Source organism: Lonchura striata, chromosome 13 (assembly GCF_050655825.1).
Source record: "Lonchura striata isolate lonStrDom1 chromosome 13, ASM5065582v1, whole genome shotgun sequence".
Taxonomy (NCBI): domain Eukaryota; kingdom Metazoa; phylum Chordata; class Aves; order Passeriformes; family Estrildidae; genus Lonchura; species Lonchura striata.
Window position 1 is genome coordinate 19,890,052 of NC_140715.1, and position 17,982 is coordinate 19,908,033.

The 17,982-nt window shown below is 54.7% G+C and overlaps 1 protein-coding gene across 7 annotated transcripts in view; it reads left to right on the top strand.

Moving 5' to 3' along the window:
* ARHGAP26 (Rho GTPase activating protein 26) overlaps nt 1-17,982 on the top strand; it is a 101,274-nt gene that overhangs the window by 22,123 nt on the left and 61,169 nt on the right. For 6 of the 7 annotated variants that reach the window (XR_014958361.1, XM_085591621.1, XM_021541283.4 and 3 more), the window contains 6 exons: nt 848-958; nt 1,191-1,295; nt 1,827-1,956; nt 2,224-2,324; nt 5,087-5,181; nt 12,308-12,386. Coding sequence is in view for 6 of the 7 variants with exons in the window: in XM_085591621.1 (XP_085447747.1) it covers nt 848-958; nt 1,191-1,295; nt 1,827-1,956; nt 2,224-2,324; nt 5,087-5,181; nt 12,308-12,386 (621 nt within the window). In the remaining variant the exon portion in view is untranslated. Of the gene's footprint in view, nt 1-847; nt 959-1,190; nt 1,296-1,826; nt 1,957-2,223; nt 2,325-5,086; nt 5,182-11,372; nt 12,151-12,307; nt 12,387-17,982 lie in introns of those variants that run through there. The other variant, XM_085591624.1, reaches the window with a different exon arrangement.

The following is a 17,982-nucleotide window of genomic DNA, read 5'->3' on the forward strand; positions in this document are numbered from 1 at the left end:
TTCTGTTTGGAATTCAGTCAGGGATGTGTGTGGAACGCAGTGTGGGATTCTGTTCAGGATTCAGTTTGGGATGTGTTTGTGATTCAGTACGGGATTCAGTCGGGATGCAGTCGGGCTGTGTTTGGGATGCAGTCGGGCTGTGTTTGGGATTCAGTCTGGGGTGTTTGGGATACGGTCAGGATGTGTTTGGGATGCAATCCGGGAAGCAGTCGGGATGCAGTCGGGATGTGTTCGGGATGCAATCTGGGATGCAGTTGGGATGTTTGGGATACAGTCGGGATGCTGGCGCCGCGCAGCTGCACTGGAGCAGCGCTGGAGCTGCACTGGAGCGGCCCTGGAGCAGCGCTGGCTGCTGGTGCCATCTGCCGGCATCCCAGCCGCCCCGCCCCGCCTGCCGCTGCTGCCGTGGGCAGGAGGAGCCCGCAGCCCGCTGGAAGCAGCTCCCAGTTCGGGGCTGGGTCCCGTTCCCACCGAGGGAGGGGCTACCTTAGACAGAGGATTGCGTGTGTGAAATGTGGCTGTGGCATCCCTGGCGAGGGTCAGTGCTTTCCAGAAAAGGGAGAGTTGCCTTTTCTTGTCAAGTTCACCGTGATTTCCATTTTTCACACCTCTACTGCATGTTTCCTACCCAGCTGTTGGGGAGGTGAGAACATGAGCCAGCACACGCATTTTTCTCAGCGGAAGGAAGAGCTTGCTCAGGTGGATCAGGTTGATGTTTATTGCTGTGCCATCTGTCCAGCTGGGACTGCGGCTGGAGCTGGGTTTGCTCTGCCTGGGGGCGTTCCCATCAGAGCCAGGTGTGCTCTGGTCATTCCTGAGCTCCGTTTCCTCTCCAACCCCTCTGCAGGCAGACAGCCAGGTGGACCTGGTTCGGCAGCACTTCTACGAGGTCTCCCTGGAATATGTCTTCAAGGTGCAGGAGGTGCAGGAGAGGAAGATGTTTGAGTTTGTGGAACCTGTAAGTGAGCTCTCAGCCTGCACAAAACTGGGGTGGTGTGGTGAAACAGAGTCATGGGGAGCCCTGGCAGTGCAGGGGGTCCAGCCTCACCCCACAGCCCCTCTCACAGAGGGCCCACCAGGGAGCCCCTCCACCCTGGGGGGCTGCAGGGCCCCCTCCCCTCAGCTCTGGTGGCTCTGGGTGCAGCTCTGGGTCTCTACTGACCATCTCCATTTGCTTTTTCCCAATGCAGCTGCTGGCCTTTCTGCAGGGGTTGTTCACGTTCTACCACCATGGCTACGAGCTGGCAAAGGACTTCAGTGATTTCAAGACAGAGCTGACAATCAGCATCCAGAATGTGAGTGTGCCCAGAGTGTCCCTGTGCCCTGTGTATTGTAATCACAGAATCCCAGACTGGTTTGGGTTGGAAAGGACCTTAAAACTCATCTCATTCCACCCCTGCCAAGGCAGGGACACCTTCCACTGTCCCAGGCTGCTCCAAGACCTGTCCAACCTGGCCCTGGACACCACCAGGGATCCAGGGGCAGCCACAGCTGCTCTGTGCCAGGGCCTGCCCACCCTCTCAGGGAAGAATCTTTTCCTGATATCCAATCCAAATCTCTCCACTTTTAGTTTAAATCAATTTCCCTTGTCCTATCGCTATTGACCCATGTCAAAAATCACTCTTCCTCTTTTTGTAAGACCCCTTAAAGTTCTGGAAGGTCTTTCCAATTGTTGTAGTATTTTTGCTTTAGCTTAAGTTCAGGCCCAGGAAGCAGACCTGCCCTGTGGCTGCCCCTGGGCTCCCCAGTCCCATTTCCCACAGGGCTGTAGGGACCCAGCCCCACCCCGTGTGCTGCAGAGAAGACATTCCTGTTTTAATTTGCAGACAAGAAATCGCTTTGAAGGAACCAGGTCAGAGGTTGAAGCTTTGATGAAGAAGATGAAGGAGAATCCCCACGAGCACAAAAACATCAGCCCTTACACCATGGAGGGGTATCTCTACGTGCAGGAGAAGCGTAGGTGTTGGGCTGGGGAACGGGGGGTGGCAGCCTGGGGCAGGGGTTTGCCAGGACGGGCACGAAGGCAGATTCAGCAGATGCAGGAAGACAGGGATTGGCCCATGTTCAGTGGGAATGTGGCAGCCAGGGAGAATCACTGCCAGTGCCCCATGAAGGTCTGTTAGGTACAGCAGTCTGGCATGTGGAAGGGTGGTTAAACACAGAGGGTTCTGATGGGAGGGCATTGAAACTGTTCTGGGCATGAACCCTGTGTTTGCTCTGCAGGTCACTTTGGCACTTCCTGGGTGAAGCATTACTGCACCTACCAGAGGGAATCGAAGCGCATCACCATGGTGCCCTTCGACCAGAAGTCGGGGGGAAAAGGGGTGAGTGAGGGCTGGGAGCAGCAAGAAAATGGGTGAATGACTGCTGGGAGCAGGAGGAAAAGGGGTGAGTGAGTGCTGGGAGCAGCAGGGAATGGGGTGAGTGAGGGCTGGGAGCAGCAAGAAAATGGGTGAATGACTGCTGGGAGCAGGAGGAAAAGGGGTGAGTGAGTGCTGGGAGCAGCAGGGAATGGGGTGAGTGAGGGCTGGGAGCAGCAGGAAAAGGGGAGAGAGTGCTGGCTGGCAGCAGGACTGTGTCCTGCCCGGGAGCACGTGGCACTGCTGGCTGCAGGCTCTCCTGTGGATCAAACTGTGTCACCTTTTTGGCAAGGTGACACAAAGGCAGTGAAGTGGGTCACATGCATTCCAGGCTGAGTGGCTGCCCCACGGGGAATGAACTTGGCACCTGGTTTGAGAAAGAAAAGACAGGAAACCCCCAGAGCCCACAGATCTTTGCCAGCCACGTGCACCCACCACCCTCCAGCTCCATGGGTGCCTGCTCCCCAGTCCCTCGTTCCTGCTCCAAGGCACAGACTAGAGAAGCTGTTCATCATTTTGCTCCATCTCCAATGCCTGTGACTTGTCCAAGGCCAGGTTGGATGGGGCTTGGAGCAGCCTGGTTGAGTGGAAGTGTCCTTGCCCATGGCAGAGTGGAACAAGATGAGCTCTAAGTGCCCTTTGTACCCAAACCACTCTGTGAGTCTCTGATGATCCTATGACTCCAGTGAAGTTGTTTTGTTTTGGACATGGCCACAGGAGAGCCTGGAGCTCCCCTTGGGGGTGTGAAGAGCAGGGGGAGCAGTGGATGTGGGTGTGGGGAGCCAGCACATGCTGTGCCCCCATGCTCCCAGGGCTGGCTTTGCTGCTCTGTACAGCAGGAACAATAGAGCCCTCCACAGTTCCCAGCTGGGACAGTTTGCAAACACAACCCCCTTGCTGGGGAGTGCCTGGGGCAGCTGGACAGGCTCCCACACGGCTTCCTGCTGGCATGGGGAGCCAGCTGTGGGCAGGGAAGCTTCTAAAATTAATTTCCTCTTGCCTTGGAGCATCTTCATTATAGCTCAGCATTAACATATCCCAGCCCTGTAATCATCAGTGCCTGTACTGTGTTTTGTCTGCTCCCTTCCCATTTCAGGGCTCTCCCAGCAGCCGGGGCTGTGGGAGCTGCTGGCAGACCTGAGCCCCTCTGCAGGGCCAGGCTGGAGCCCCTCTCCTGTGCTTGCACTTGTGCCTGGCACCACCCTGGCAGGAAATGCTGGGGTGCTGGGGCAGCTCTGGCTGGGCTCCAGGGCTGTCAGTGGTGACCACCATGGACATCTGAGCTTGGAGCAGCCCGGGGGCCTGGGGCTGCACTGCTGGGAGCTCTGGGGTCTGGCTGCAGCAGGTGCTGAGGAGCTGCATGAGGACACCCATCACTCCTGGGTCACAGGTGGCATCAGCCCAGTGACCTTGGGCTGTGGCCAGAGCTGGGTTTGGAGCAGGGGAATTCCCTGGATTCTGGACAGGGAGCTGGGCAGAGTGGCAGCAGCCTTGTGCTGGCTGGGGGGCACCAGGGGCAGCCCACTGCCAGACCCAGGGACAAGCCCTGCAGGAGCTCTTCTGGGTCTGTGCTGGGTCCCTTCGCTGGGACAGGAGAGTTCTTGGTGGGTCAGAAACCACGGGAGCCCATGAGAACAGTCAGGTTAGGCTTTTTTGGGGGCAGGCTCAGAGTCCCAACAGAAGAGCATCTCCAGCAGTGCCTGCAACGTGGGCAATGAGCAGGAGGGGCTGGGAGCCAGAGCGCAGCAGGAAAACTGCTGCCAGCAGCTGGGATGGGTAGGATTGAGTGCTGGGGAGCCTTTTGGTTGTCAGGAGCTGAATGGTGGTGGCAGTGGGGAGGAGTTGATGGATAAGAAGCAGGGAGTCGCCCTCCCTGGGGGGATTTAATGGACGTGTACTTGTGGCACGTGAGGACATGGATTAGTGGTGGGCTTGGCTGTTCTGGGCAACTTTCTGACTCTGTGATCTTTGAGGTCTTTTCCAATCTAAGTGCTTCTAAATATGTTTCCTGGAAAAATGGTGATGTCAGGGAACAGGGTGGTCAGCCAAGGTGTCATCAGGAACAGCACAGAGAGCCCAGAAAAGTGTCTGTCTCCAGGAACTCCTTCAGAATTCATTTTCTCTTAAGTCATCAGTGGAATTTCACAGTTGCAGGGGAAGTGTCTGTGCTGGCAGGGGCTGAGGCAGGATTCCCTCCAGCAGAGGACAGCAGTGCTCACAGATCCTGCTGGATCTCAGGCCTCTGGAAACCCAGTACAGCTTGGATGCAGAGAGGCATTCTCGGGGTGGGAGAATGGTTTTGTCATTGATTTGTTATATAATAAACAATTTTAGACGTGTTTGCTCCTGTTAAGAGTCCTCGTGTGCACAGTGCTGCCAAAAACACAGCGTGGAGTGCAAACTGCCAGCAGGTCTAGGGAGTGTTGTTCAGCAATGGAAAATAAAGCTGATTTTGCCCAAAAGTTGTGCTCCAGCAGTACCTGCCCACATGAAGAATGTGTGGTGCTTTATGCACTTATTGAATTGTGGGCGTCCTGAAGGGAAGGCTCCTCATGAAAGATTTTGGACTAAATAAGAGTAAAAAAGACAAGTCTCCTGTCAGAGATATAAATAGATGTTTTTAGCAGGGTGATGTTGCCAGATCCCCCCAGGTTTGAACCTGCGCATTGACAGGGCTGTGGCTGTTGGTTGTTCTCAGCCCCAGCTGTGATTTTGTCTCTTCTCAGGGGGAGGATGAAGCTGTCACCCTGAAATCCTGCACGCGGCGGAAAACAGACTCCATCGAGAAGAGGTTCTGCTTTGATGTGGAGGCTGTGGATCGGTGAGTGCTGCAGGAAGCTCCTGGGGCTGTGCTGCCCGTGTGGAGGGAAGGGCAGTGCTCTGCCCTGGGCTTTGGGACAGTTCTGTGCAGTTTTCTCTCCCTTAGTCACACCCCCTGTGAGTGGAAAGCATTAGTCCAGGAATCACACCTTGCCCAGCCAGGTGCTCTCTGTGTCTAGAGTCAGTGCTTTGGCTTACAGGTCTTCCTGACTCAAGTCTCCCTGACTTGAAAGGTGTTTTAGCACTTCTGCAGCCTCTGGCCACACAAGGCTGAGTGGTTGCCAGCCTGGAAAAGGCTCTCTGTGGCTCTTCTGGGAGGGATGTGCTGCCTCTTTCCAGCACTGGCGATGTGTTGAAATAATGTCAGCTTTCTGCTGGACTGGCTGTTGCTGGCTCATCGTGGATGGGTGATAATTGACTCTGGCTCGTGCCTCCAGGCACTTTCACTCCTTTTTCCTGAAGGAGGAAAACACTTCTGCTGTGGCTTATCGCACAGCAGCTGGACCTGAGGTATGTGTGGATTCAATCTCTGGCACCCAGGAGTGAGAGCTGTTACCTATCAGCTAGCATCATGCTTGGCTTACACACACAAACAGGAAAGCCAGGCTGGTGTTGCTATTCCAGGAGGAATTAGTCACTGCCTCGGGTCTCCCTCGCTGCAGAAGTTCACATGGTTCACAAAAGTTCCCTGCAAAGGCACTCAGTGTGTCCTCCCATGTGCAGGAATTCCCTGGAAGTCTCAGAAAAATCCAAGTTCATTAAAATCTGGGTGTTGAATAATGCTGGAATGACCCCTGGTGCCTCTCCCTGTCCAGCTTTCAGTGCCAGCCCGTGGCAGGGAGGGGTGGGGGTGATGGAGCTCTGCCTGTGTTGGCTGAAGGAGGAGATAACCTGGGGCTGCCTCCCACTCTCTGGAGCTCTGCTTTTCTCCAGAAAACTGCAGGATTTCTGCTGACACAGGAATTTTTTTTTTTTTTTGCTCTGCCCTGAAGATATTTTTTTATAATGTGAAAATCAAACGAAAAAGTTGGAGAAGGAGAATGGAGTCACAATAATTTTCTTCAGTGTGTTCAGAGGCAGCTGAAGCTTCCCTTGATGTTTGGAGCCTGCCAGGCATGGGATCAGGAGCTGCTCCAGAAATCTGCATGCTCCATGTAAATCATGGCAGTGGAATAGCACAGGAAGGGAAACCTGAGGAATTTCTCCTTTCATGTTCACATTCCTGCTGCAGGGATTTGCCTGAGAGAGCAGGAGAGGAGGACACACCTGAAGGAAAAGGCTGTTTTTTCCCAATTCACAGGCAGCTCTGCATTGTCTTGGTATCAGAATTTGTCATTAGATGTCTAAAATACTGGATATTCCCAAGATAAACTTAAGAGGAAGAGGAAACAAGTTTAGCCACAGCTGAAAGAGGCTGTGGTGTGCCCAGCCTGTCTCCCTCTTCCTGGGGGAGAGGTGGGCACCAGCAGGTCCCGCTGTCGGTGGCAGGGTGTGCTGGAGATCAGCTCCACCCTGCCAGCTCCCAGCTCTCAGACAGCCTGGAGGTGGCAGCCTCGGCTGCAGCTTCAGACCCTGCACAGAAACGGGTTTTTGGCAGCCTTGCATTTGGGGAGCTCACACAACACAGGCTGCGGGGCTGCAGCTCAGCAAAGCACCCTAAATAGCACCAGCCCAGAGCTGTTCCTTCTTAGGTGGGAAAAAAAAAAAAAAAAGATTTTTCCTCCTGTAAAGTGATTCAGCACAACCAAGCTGAAAATCTGGAGCCTGATCTGTTAGTACAGCATTGCCTCCTTGTCACAGAATCCCAGAATAGTTTCTGTTGGACCTTAAAGCTCTCATTCCACCCCCTGCCATGGGCAGGGACACCTTCCACCAGACCAGGTTGCTCCAGCCCCCATCCAACCTGGCCTTGGCATTTACAAATAGCTCTCATGTTCAGTGTAGCAAGTTAGAAGTATTGTATTGTGTTGTTACAGCAGAATTAACCCCAGAATGGTGTTCTAGGGTCTGGCTGAGACACATCCCCTGTGTGATGGATACTGTGTTTTACTGTTAATGCTCTTTTTTCATTAACTAAACTTGTTTGTAGTCTCTGCACATTAAATCAGGTTTGTAAACAAGGAAAACAGGGATGTCAGCCAGTGTCCTATAAAATGTGCCTGAGGAGAAGGAGTATCTCATTTGACTGATGACAACGGCTTTGTCATTTAGGATAATGTAGGTCATTGCTCTGGGCCAGAAGCAAACTGCGTCTGAGTGCCAGCTGGCTTTTAGGGGAGCAGGAGCTTTTCAAAGGCAGGGTTTGGCCTCTTGGTGTGTCACCAGAGCAGTGAGCTCTGCAGGTACCACCGCTGCCCTCGACTCTGCCTGGGTGCCCCGGAGTGACTGGCACCACACCTGGACACAGGGGAATCCCAGAGTCACTGAGGTGGGAAAACACCCCCAACACCATCGAGTCCAAGCTGTGCCTTATCCCCACCTTGGCTCCAGCCCAGAGTCCTTCCTGGGACACTTCCAGGGATGGGCAATCCAAACCTCCCTGGGCAGCCCCTTCCAATGCCCGACCACCCTTTCCATACAGAAATTCTTCCTGAAAGAACCGGTGCAGTGGCTGCGTGGCTGGCATGGGGGTAGCAGGGCTGCCAGGTGCCTGCCAAGTGCTGTCCTGAGCAGATGGTTTTCCCCAGGAGGGCTGCTGGCCTTGCTCTGGGGATGCAGCTGACAGATGCAGGGCTCTGGCAGTGGCAGGAGCTGTGCCCTGCCCCCTGTGCCAGGTGCCCCCAGCCCTGCGCAGTGCAGCCTGTCCCTGTTCCTCTGCCGGTGTCACCTTTCCAGCGACCTTTACAGCAAAGCCTGGGGCTGTCGCAGGGGGGTGAGGGATGGGTTGTCACAGTGAGGGATGAGGCTCCTTCCCCTTGGTGGCCACGGGAGCCACGGAGGCCCCGAGCCTGCGGGATGTGCTGGTGGCTGTTGTGCTGGTGGCTGTTGTACTGGTGGCTGTGCTGGTGGTGGCAGTGCTGGTGGCTGTTGTGCTGGTGGCTGTTGTGCTGGTGGCTGTTGTGCTGGTGGTTGTGCTGCTGGTGGTTGTGCTGCTGGTGGCTGTTGTACTGGTGGCTGTTGTACTGGTGGCTGTTGTACTGGTGGCTGTGCTGGTGGTGGCAGTGCTGGTGGCTGTTGTGCTGCTGGTGGCAGTGCTGGTGGTCGTGCTGCTGGTGGCAGTGCTGGCAGTGCTCCGAGCTCTGCGTGGGCACCCAGACTTTGTGAGTTCAGGGGCAGTTTCCCCCTAATTCCATCTCTGCTCCCCAGCATTCTGGGGCCACGTCTGGCTGCTGGTGCCTGGCCCATGGCCGTGGGGTCCTGCCAGGGCTGCACTGCTCTGCTCAGGACTGGGAAGATCTCTGTGCACTCAGCCCCTGTTATTAATGCACTCTTATGCCTTTTCATCAGCAGTTTAGATTGTCTCGCTGTGATAAGCTGCTACAGCAGTTGGAAGTTCTTATCTCTTTCTATTGCTTTCCTTATTTGTTTGTTTTCCTGGAAGAAGGAAAAGCTATCGCAGTTTCTCATTTTCTCAGTGTGCTTAGTCACAGCTCCTTAAGGCTAGGCCATTTGTCACAAAAGCTGAGATATTGAGAAAATTCAAATTTCCTGTGTGGTCTCATATGGAAAAATCTTCCATTTTTAGATTATACCATATTGAAAATATTCTTTCTTATTAAGTGCTTGCCATGTTCTGCTCTGGTCTCACCCTCCTACACTCACTCCGTTTAGAAATGGATTTCTTCTGATCCCAAAATATCCCTTCCCCTCCTCGTGTCCCAGAAAAAGGCAAAGGGGTTTGGTGCCCGCAGGTGGAAACTTGGAATGCAGCACCTAGGAGTGAATCAGCAGGTCCTGGATCTCCACAACAGCTCAGGTTGCAGGAGGGTGTCCTGCTGCCCTGGTGGCACAGCTGGGGTGGGCTGGCTCCAGGTGCATCCTGCGTGTTGGGAGGAGCTGGGAGCTGCCCCACACCAAAATCTGTGCTTGCTCTGTGTTATCCTTATAAAGAATTATCTGTTTAAGCGACCCCCAGTAGTTGGGGTCATTTGTTGGGTGAGGGGGACAGATGTGTGTTGCTAATCTTTTGGGAAAGGACGTCAGAGCGGGGTTTTTGAGAGGATTCAGAGCAGGGTTTTTGGGAGAACATCAGAGCAGGGTTTTTGGAGAATGTCAGAGTGGGGTTTTTGAGAAGATTCAGAGCAGGGTTTTTGGGAGAACATTAGAGTGGGGTTTTTGAAAGAATTCAGAGCAGGGTTTTTAAAGGATGTCAGAGCAGGGTGTTTGGGAGAACATCAGAGCGGGGTTTTTAAAGGATGTTAGAGCGAGGTTTTTGAAAGGATTCAGAGCAGGGTTTTTAAAGGATGTCAGAGCAGGGTGTTTGGGAGAACATCAGAGCGGGGTTTTTGAAAGGATTCAGAGCAGGGTTTTTGAAAGGATTCAGAGCAGGGTTTTTGCCATGGCTGTGGAAGGAGGTGGTCCTGAGGAGGCTCCATGGGGATGGTGCTGTTGGCAGGCAGTGTTTCAGCAGGAGGCTGATCCAGTGCCAGCCATCCGACCTGGCTGTGAGCACATGGAGCCCCGTGGGCACCGGCCACATCCATAATGAATGAGGCGTAATGTGTGGGTGCATTTTAAATTTATCACGGCCAGGAAGATGGTTCTGCTCAGGAAAGTGATGCAATGGGTGCCCTGGCAAATAAACACCGGGGGAGGAAAAGCAGGGCTATTTGCAATGGAAATTGGGTTTGATTCAGTTTCACAGCCCCTCCCCTCGTGCTGTTAAAGGAGTTTGGCTTTGAAGTGAAGCCCGAGGAGTGGTTATCTGCTCAGAGGCAGAACAAACATTTTGCTGTTATCACCTCTTTGCCCTGTGCTGAGGGAAGCTGGCACTCCAGATACCAGCGCTGCCACTCTGGGACCGTGCTCTGCTGGGAGTCCAGTGCCCAGCATACCATGAATGGAGGGTTTAAATGTCTGTTCTAATGCCTTGGCTGAAGGGACAGAAATCCCAGTATTTCCTTTCCTGTGTGTCCCTAGCTGAGCTAGAGCCCTTCCAGGGCTTTCTGACCGAGGTGTCTCTGCCTTCAGCAGCAGCTTGGCTTAAAGTCAGACCTGAGCCCTGGCTAAAGTGGCCACTGCAGCTCACCAGGTACCAGGGACTGCTCTTGAGTCACTTTGTACCTGCACAACAAGGAGCTTTGTGCAGTGTTTTGAACATATTTGCTGTTGGATTGTGGAGCGCTTTCCCTCTCAGATGGGGTGATGGTTAAGTGGTTTCCTCTTCCCTCTGAAGTGAGTAAACTTCCAAACCACTAAGCTGGTGAGTATTGACTGACTCACCAATGGGATTAGCAGAGATCAAGCACATTATGTCTGGGTTTTGGACCTGGGCACAGCTTCCACTGGTGGGACAGTGCTGAGCTGCCGTGTGTGTGCTGAAAGCTGGGCTGTTGGATGGGGAGTGGAGCTGGGGAGAAGGGTTAATCCTCCGTTCCTGGCCTGTGCGTGCCACGGAGCAGCAGCAGAGGGGCCAAGCCCACCTCTTGAGAGCCCCTGTTAAAGTTTAATTTTCTTACAGGCTCTTATCAAGGACCAAAGGCCATCTGCAGAGTGTTGGCGCAGCTCACGTTTTCCAGCTGAATCACCCTTGGGAAGTTCAAGTTAGAAATCACCCCTGTGCCCAGGCTTTATCAGGTTTTGGGGGCTGAGTACTGCACAGAGCTTACGTGCTCAGTGCAACACTCTGCAGGTGGCTGGAGGTTTAATCCCCTTCCCTTCCCTCCCTGCTGGTGCTGTGCCCTTCCAGAGCCCCCGCTCTGCTGGGCTGGGAGGAGCAGCACAGAGGCTCTCAGCTGTCACAGTCAGGGTATGAAACCCCTCAGCAGAGAGCACAGCAGCCCCCCTGCGTGTCCCCGTTGCCAGGGAATCTGCTGCGCTGCTGTGTCTGGGAGCAGCGGGGCCAGAGGCACGGACAGCTCTCTGTGTCTGCTGAGCCCGGGGGCAGGCTGGGGGACGTGCCCACCCCGTGGGGCTGCAGACCCAGCCCCAGGGCACAGGGCTGGGCAGAGCAGGCTGTGTGTGCTGGGATCCAGGCTGCAGGACGGGCTGGGATGGCAGATGGAAATCCTGGCAGCTCCCAGCCAAGCGTGGCGCAGTGAGATGCCAGCCCTGGTGTGGGATACAGCTCCCATCCTCCGTGTCCCCACACCCCCCACCCCTCCAAACACTCTGTCTTGTCAAATCCATCCTCTCCCTGCTGCTCACGCCCAGCAGAGCAGGTAACAGGGGTTTGACTCCTGGCATGGAAAGGTGGTCCAAGGGTGGATGCAGCGTCCACTGAGGAGCCCGGAGTGGCGTTGGCCCTTGGGCCAGGGTGGTGCCACTGCTGTCCCCCACTCCTGTGCTGTGTGTGCAGCACCCAGGCCTGTCCTTTCCCCTTCTCATTAGAGTAAATGAGCAGCCCCAGGGCTGTGTGTTGGAGGCTGGATTGACAGGGCAGCTCAGGGCACAGGGCTGTGGTGTGTGTGACAGTGCTGGGGGCAGGAGCAGCACCCTGGGCACCCTGGGTCTCCTGCACTGCTCCCCGTGAGGCTGCTGGAGGGGGACAGCATTGTGTCACTGCCACTGCCGTGTCTTACAGCAGGGTAAGGACAGGAGCTGGGCACTGGCACAGCCACGAGGGCACGGACGTCTTGGGGATGAAATGCTTTGCACAGCAGAAGGTCTCTGTGAGCCTGGTGCTTGGGGTGCTGCTGAGACACGGGGGGCTGGGTTGTGTGAGGCTCCTGCTTGCTTGGTTACCTTCCTTGCTTACCTTCCTTGCCTTCTGCCATTGCTTGGATGTGCTCAACCCAGCGCAGGTGAGCTGGCTGGCCAAGGGCCAGAGGAGGAATTTGGCACCCAGCTCTTGCACAAAACCACGGGAAAGGTGTGTTGGTTGTTGGAGATCCTGGTCAGGGCCTGCAGGGATCTCCATGGCTTTTGTCCTCCTTGTGCTGAGGCTTGGCTAGGAAGGAGCTTGTCCTCCTTGCCTCTTCCTCTGACAAATTCATCTTTCACTGACGGCGTCCCCTTTCTGTTGGCAGGCCCGGTGTCATCACCATGCAGGCGCTGTCGGAGGAGGACCGGCGGCTGTGGATGGAGGCGATGGACGGCCGGGAGCCGGTGAGCAGGAGCTTTGGGCAGGAATTTGGGGCAGAAAGCAGGGGAAATGGGGGCGAGCTCTCGGGAGCCCGGGGCACAGCGCTCGCTGTATGCAGCACGCGCCAGCCCTGAGGGAGCTGCATCCGTGGGGCAGCTCTGCCTCCTGCCAAGGGAGCAGTTTAATCCCTTGGTTAAATATTTGAGGTAATACTGTATCTCCCGTGCTTGGATTGCTTGGAGGTGCGGTGGAGAGGAGGAGGGTAGGCTCGGCCAGCACAAACATGCTGCTCTGCCGTGCTGAAAGGAAAACATGGCAAAAAGAGCAGTGGAAGAAAATACGTTGTGGATTTCCAGGGCTTTTGGAGTCCTGCGGCTCCTTGGCAGCCGTTTCTGGGTCTGGTAGAGAATTGTGCATTTCGTGTGAGCGGAGGAGTGTGGCCCCTGTTCCCCGTGTTTGCTCCTGCTGTGCCAAAGCCTTCCTCACCTCTGGAAGGGATTCTGGAGGTTTGCAGAAAACTCACTGCTGTTAGTTTTTATTTTGGAATGCACTTGCAGACCTCACTGCCAGCGTTGGCTGGTTGTGAGCGGGTCCCTCGGGGGTCACGGTGTGGCCCATCCCAGCTTCGTGTGGTGACTCTGCCGTGGCACTGCCAGGACAGTCTGTGGCCTCTGTGCCTGCTCGTGGCCAGCAACGTTTTGGGCTATGAAAAGAAGCCATGTGGAGAGCCAGAGCAGCCCGGGCTGTTCTGTGACAGCCCGTGTGGCTTTGGAGGGGCTGGAGCCGGGCTCTGGCAGTCGGAGCAGAGTCCGTGCAGGGAGCAGGGTGTCCCATCCCAGCACAGCCTGCTCCCACAGACTGGCCCAGCTTTGAGCAGATCCCCCAGACCCATGGAAAGGTTCTTGTTTGTCAGGAAGAATGTTCACTGAAGCCAGGTGAGGGCTGGGCACACGAGGCTGTTCCGTGAGCGCTGGACTTGGTCCGGCGCTCGCTTTTGGAGCGATCAGCAGCTGGGAGATCGGGAGGCTGCATGTGGGAGGTGCTGCCCTGCATTTCAGGGAAAGGATTGCGTGGTGGATTGCAGCCAGGTCCCAGCCTGGAGTCGTAGATCCATCAGGTAATTCAGGTAGGATGGGAGCTCAGGAGGTTTCTGGTCCAGCCTGCTGCTCAGAGCAGGTTGCTCGGGGTGTTGCTGGTCAGAGCTGAGAGCATCCGAGGGAGGAGAGGGCACAGCCTACCTGGGCTCCAGCCCAGCTGCCTCCCTGGCCTCCTGACCCCAATGCTGAACCTCTCTCCTTTCAATTTACACCCACCCAGAGAAGTGGGGCTGCCCCATCCCTGGTCCAGATCCGTGCTGAACAGGGTAGGACTGGATGAGATTTAAGGGCCTTTCCAATTTAAACCATTCCATGATTCTTTGGTTGTGTGACAGCCTCTGCTCCCTTTTTCTATCATATGTTGAGAAGGGGCCCTTGTTTGGGAGAGCCAGCCTGCTCCTCCACCCTTGGCTCTTGATCCCCAAGGTGCCTCTCCAGCTGTCTTGACCCCTCCTAAAGAAACCCCTGCTCGATTCTGGTGGCACTGTTTCTTCAGAAACAAAATGGGCATTGTTGCTCCTAATCTGAATGGAGTCTTTTGCTCCTCCAGCCTGCTCACCTGCCTCCCACTGCCCACCAGCAGGCTGGGAGCTGCTGTGGCAGGGATGGCAAAGCCAGTCAGCTGCCATGGGAGCTGCAGGAAAGCTGCTGATGGTACCAGGCTGCAGCACAGGAGCACAGGCAGTCTGCAGAGGTGCAGATGCAAAGAGCTGTGCATACCAAAGGTTCCATGGAGCAACCAGGACAGGACTGCCTGGATTATCCTGTTCCAGAATCTGGTCATGAGAACTCCTTCAAAACCACACAGGTGGTGCTGCCTGTGTGCTGCTGTTCTCCCCTGTGTGCCCATCAGCTGAGGTGAGGGCAGCTGGCTCATCCAGCACGTCAGGGGCTGTGGCTCTTCATTAATGCAATACCTTGTGGCACTTAATTGCTAATGGCTTCCACTGCCCTTCCAGGTGCGGAGTGGGAGCGATGGGAATGCTGCCTGCATGGAAAGGGAGCCAAGAGAGACACTTTGCTGCTGAAGGTGGAGTGTGTTGACACACGAGGCAGCTCCTTGTCCTCAGTTATCCTCCTCCATCCATCAAAAGTACAGCTGTGGGCTGTTCTGTTTGGGTTCTTATCTTACAACACCAGGGTGCAGCGTGTTGTCTTCATGTTACCTATTCCGCAGGGATTTCCTTGAGCAAGAGATGAGGATTTAACCTTTGCACTCAGAAATATCCATCCTATGCTTTGACTGTATTTCTGTAACCAAAGAACCCTACAGAAAAGAATGTCTGGTTTTCCTTTGAGTTGACTGTAGAGTGGGGAAGGGTTGGCACGGTGGGGATGGTAATTCCATGTGCAAATTCAGGCTCTGGAGAGATTAGCGCGGACTGGAGTTTGTTTCTTAATTATAATGAAAAAAGTAAACCCAAATGTCAAATTACATCTTAGTGAGATTTAAACATAGAATGTGGCTGCATTAGCCAAGACATTTGTCACAACTTGAGAAGATTTACGCTGTGTCTCACAGTGAGAGCAGCCTCCAGACAGCCCTCATCACGCCGTTAACTCTTACCACTTGTTACTCATTTGGATAAAGCCCCCGTGTTGACTTTGGATTTTCTTCCATGTTGCAGAGGCTGGAAACAGGAGAAACTGCTAACTCCACGACGGAGCGGTGGTGTTTGGTTTTGTTAAGATACTCAGGATCAGTTTCTTATGGATTTTCTCCTCTGCTAACGCAGTTTGCAAATGTATGTGGTGGAGGCCAGAGCGATTCTGAAACTTCCTTGGAACCTGAGTCAGGAATAAAAGCTGTGTTGGCTGCTGGTGGCTGTGCTGGGCTGCGGGTTTGGGAGAGGCACAGATTAGGCTGTGTCTTGTGGCACAGAACAAGGTAGGCATTTAGGTAAGGTTGTGGTGGATGAGTGTGGATGAGGAGGAGGAGGTTCAGGGGCAGGGACAGGAGGAGAGGGTACGGCCTCAGGGCAGGCTCAGGGTGGACATCAGCAGGAATTTCTCCATGGAAAGGGGGTCAGGTGCTGGAACTGCCCAGGGAGGTTTGGATCCCCATCCCTGGGGTGTCCCAGGAAGGGCTGGAGGTGGCACTCGGTGCTCTGGGCTGGGGACCGGGTGGGGATGGGGCACAGGATGGACTCCATGGGCTGGGAGGGCTTTTGCCCCCGGCGGGGCCAGCCCGGAGCCGGACCCGGGGCCAGCCCCGAGCCGTGGCCGCTCCCCACTAGATGGCGAATGAGACCGGCCAGGCACGGCCCCTGTGCCCCGGGGTGGCACAGGAGCCCGGGGGTGGCACAGCCTCCTGTCTTCCTCCTGTCTTCCCCCTCTCTTTCCCCCTCTCTTTCCCCCTCTCTTTCCCCCTCTCTTTCCCCCTCTCTTTCCCCCTCTCTTTCCCCCTCTCTTTCCCCCTCTCTTTCCCCCTCTCTTTCCCCCTCTCTTTCCCCCTCTCTTTCCCCCTCTCTTTCCCCCTGGATGTGCCTCTGGAGCTGCCCGTGCCCTGCTCCTGTGCCAGTGCTCCTGGTGGCACATCTGGAGGAGCTGCAGGACCACTGGCAGCCCTGCTGCTGGAGATGCCCCCCCGTGTTCGTGTGGCAGTGACAGCCGAGCCCAGCCCCACATTCCTGCCCAGCACACCTCTCACCTCCTCCTTGGATGTTGCTTCTGGGAATTCTTTCAGAAATGGTTTTTCATTTTCCTTGCCTAATTATACAAAATGGTGAGAGATTTATTTCCCAGTGGAAATGCTGTCTTTTGAACTCACTCCAGTGCTTTCAACCTCGGCATTCCTGTTATTTTGGCTCATTGAAAAAATAAATTCACATGAAGGACTTCAGTCCCAGCATGTCTGCAGGGGGGTGGACAGACACCCACTGCTCACCTTCCCAACTCCCTGTACTGCCCTGGGACTCAGTGGAGCTGCAGATCTGCTTTATCATGTGAATTCATTCCAGCTCAGTTGTCAGAGATGGTAGAAAAAGCCTCACCCAGAGCATCTTTGAGCGCAGACAGTGTCTGTGGCCTGAGCTCTCTCTGCACAGGGAGCCTGTGGGCGAGTGCTGGAGTGATCACCGTGTTCTCTGCTCTGCTCTCCCCAGGGTCTGCTCCGTGCCTGTGTCTTCCCTCACAGCCCTTTTCATGCTGAGCTTTGATTATGCTCTCAATCCCACAGACGTGTTTTTGTCAGCTTTCTGGAAAATATGGTTTTTTGTGTGCTCTGTCTTGCAGGTTTTCATGGCCTTCATCCTGCCTGGATTTGTTTGCTTATAGCAGATTTCTTTTGTTGTTCTCTATGACCTGAGTCATTCCTGTTGCTGCTTCCCCATCTCCCTGTCTCTCTCTTTAATGAACAGAACATATTTTTCCCCACTTTGCCCACTCCTAATGTCTAAGTTTCTATTGTTTGCTGCTTCTCTTTGTCTCTACTCTGCTCCCCAGCCCAGACAACCCAGTGAACTTTCCCTGAACTGGAGCTCAGTCTCCATGCTCTGGGGGCATCGGTGCCATCCCCAAGTGCAGGGAGCTGTGGTGATGGTGAGTCCCACTGGGACCAAAATTGGCCCAGGGGAGCCCCTGCTTGGCTTTTTTTTTTTTGCATCCCACAGCTCAAGATTATTGCCCCAAATTTTTTTTTTCCTTTTTGGGGACAAGGTAGTAGCAGAGGATCCTCAGAGAAGCATGGTCTGTGTCATGTTCCATGTTAGTTCTGGGATCATGTGCTCTTGCCGCTGCTCCCTCATTCTCCCTCTCCTGTTTGGTAACCCTTTAAGCCTGTAATAGCAGTAACTTTACATGGAGTTTGTAAGCTTTTATTTTGCTTCTAAAGCACTTAAGCCAGTGAGGTCTTAAGCCTTGACTTCAGGCATTTATTCCTGGTTCCAGCAACTGCTGCTTCAGTGGCTGCCGGCTTGCCCAGCTGGAGTCACTGCGGCTGCCGGGGTTTGTCCTCTGCTTAAGGAGCTGTTGCAGAGAAAAATACTTAGAGAAGCATTACAGATAATTTTAAAAAGAGAAAAGAGCCTTCTGGCTTGCTTTTACACACCTAAAAGTGCTGTCCCACCCAGTTTTGGCAAGTCTGCGACCCCTTGTTCCAGCTGTGTTGCCGGGGGTGTCCAGGAGCAGAGCAGCGCTCCTGTCTCTGGTGTGAATGCCTCGCTGTTTCTGTCATGCATTCCTTGCTCTTCCTTGGGGCCTGTGCTGCAGAAATTGGCTACAGAGTTTGGCTTTGCCTGCTCACTGGGGTGGCTGTCCCAGGACACCAGCTGGGAGCCTTTGGGAGAGTTTTGCTCTCCCTCTGGGAGATGTTGCCTCTGCTGGGGAGCCGGTGGCAGCCACTTTTCTCCTTCTGTGTGATGCCACTGCTGATACCCCCGAGAGGAGCTCACAGGTCAGGGCTGGGGATGTCACTGTGGCTCCTGGTGCACAGGACATGGCACAACACACGTCTCCTGCGTGGGACAGCCACCAGCTCTGCTGCAGGTGTGTTTTTGGCTTGTGGGTGCAGGCTGGGGCTGAG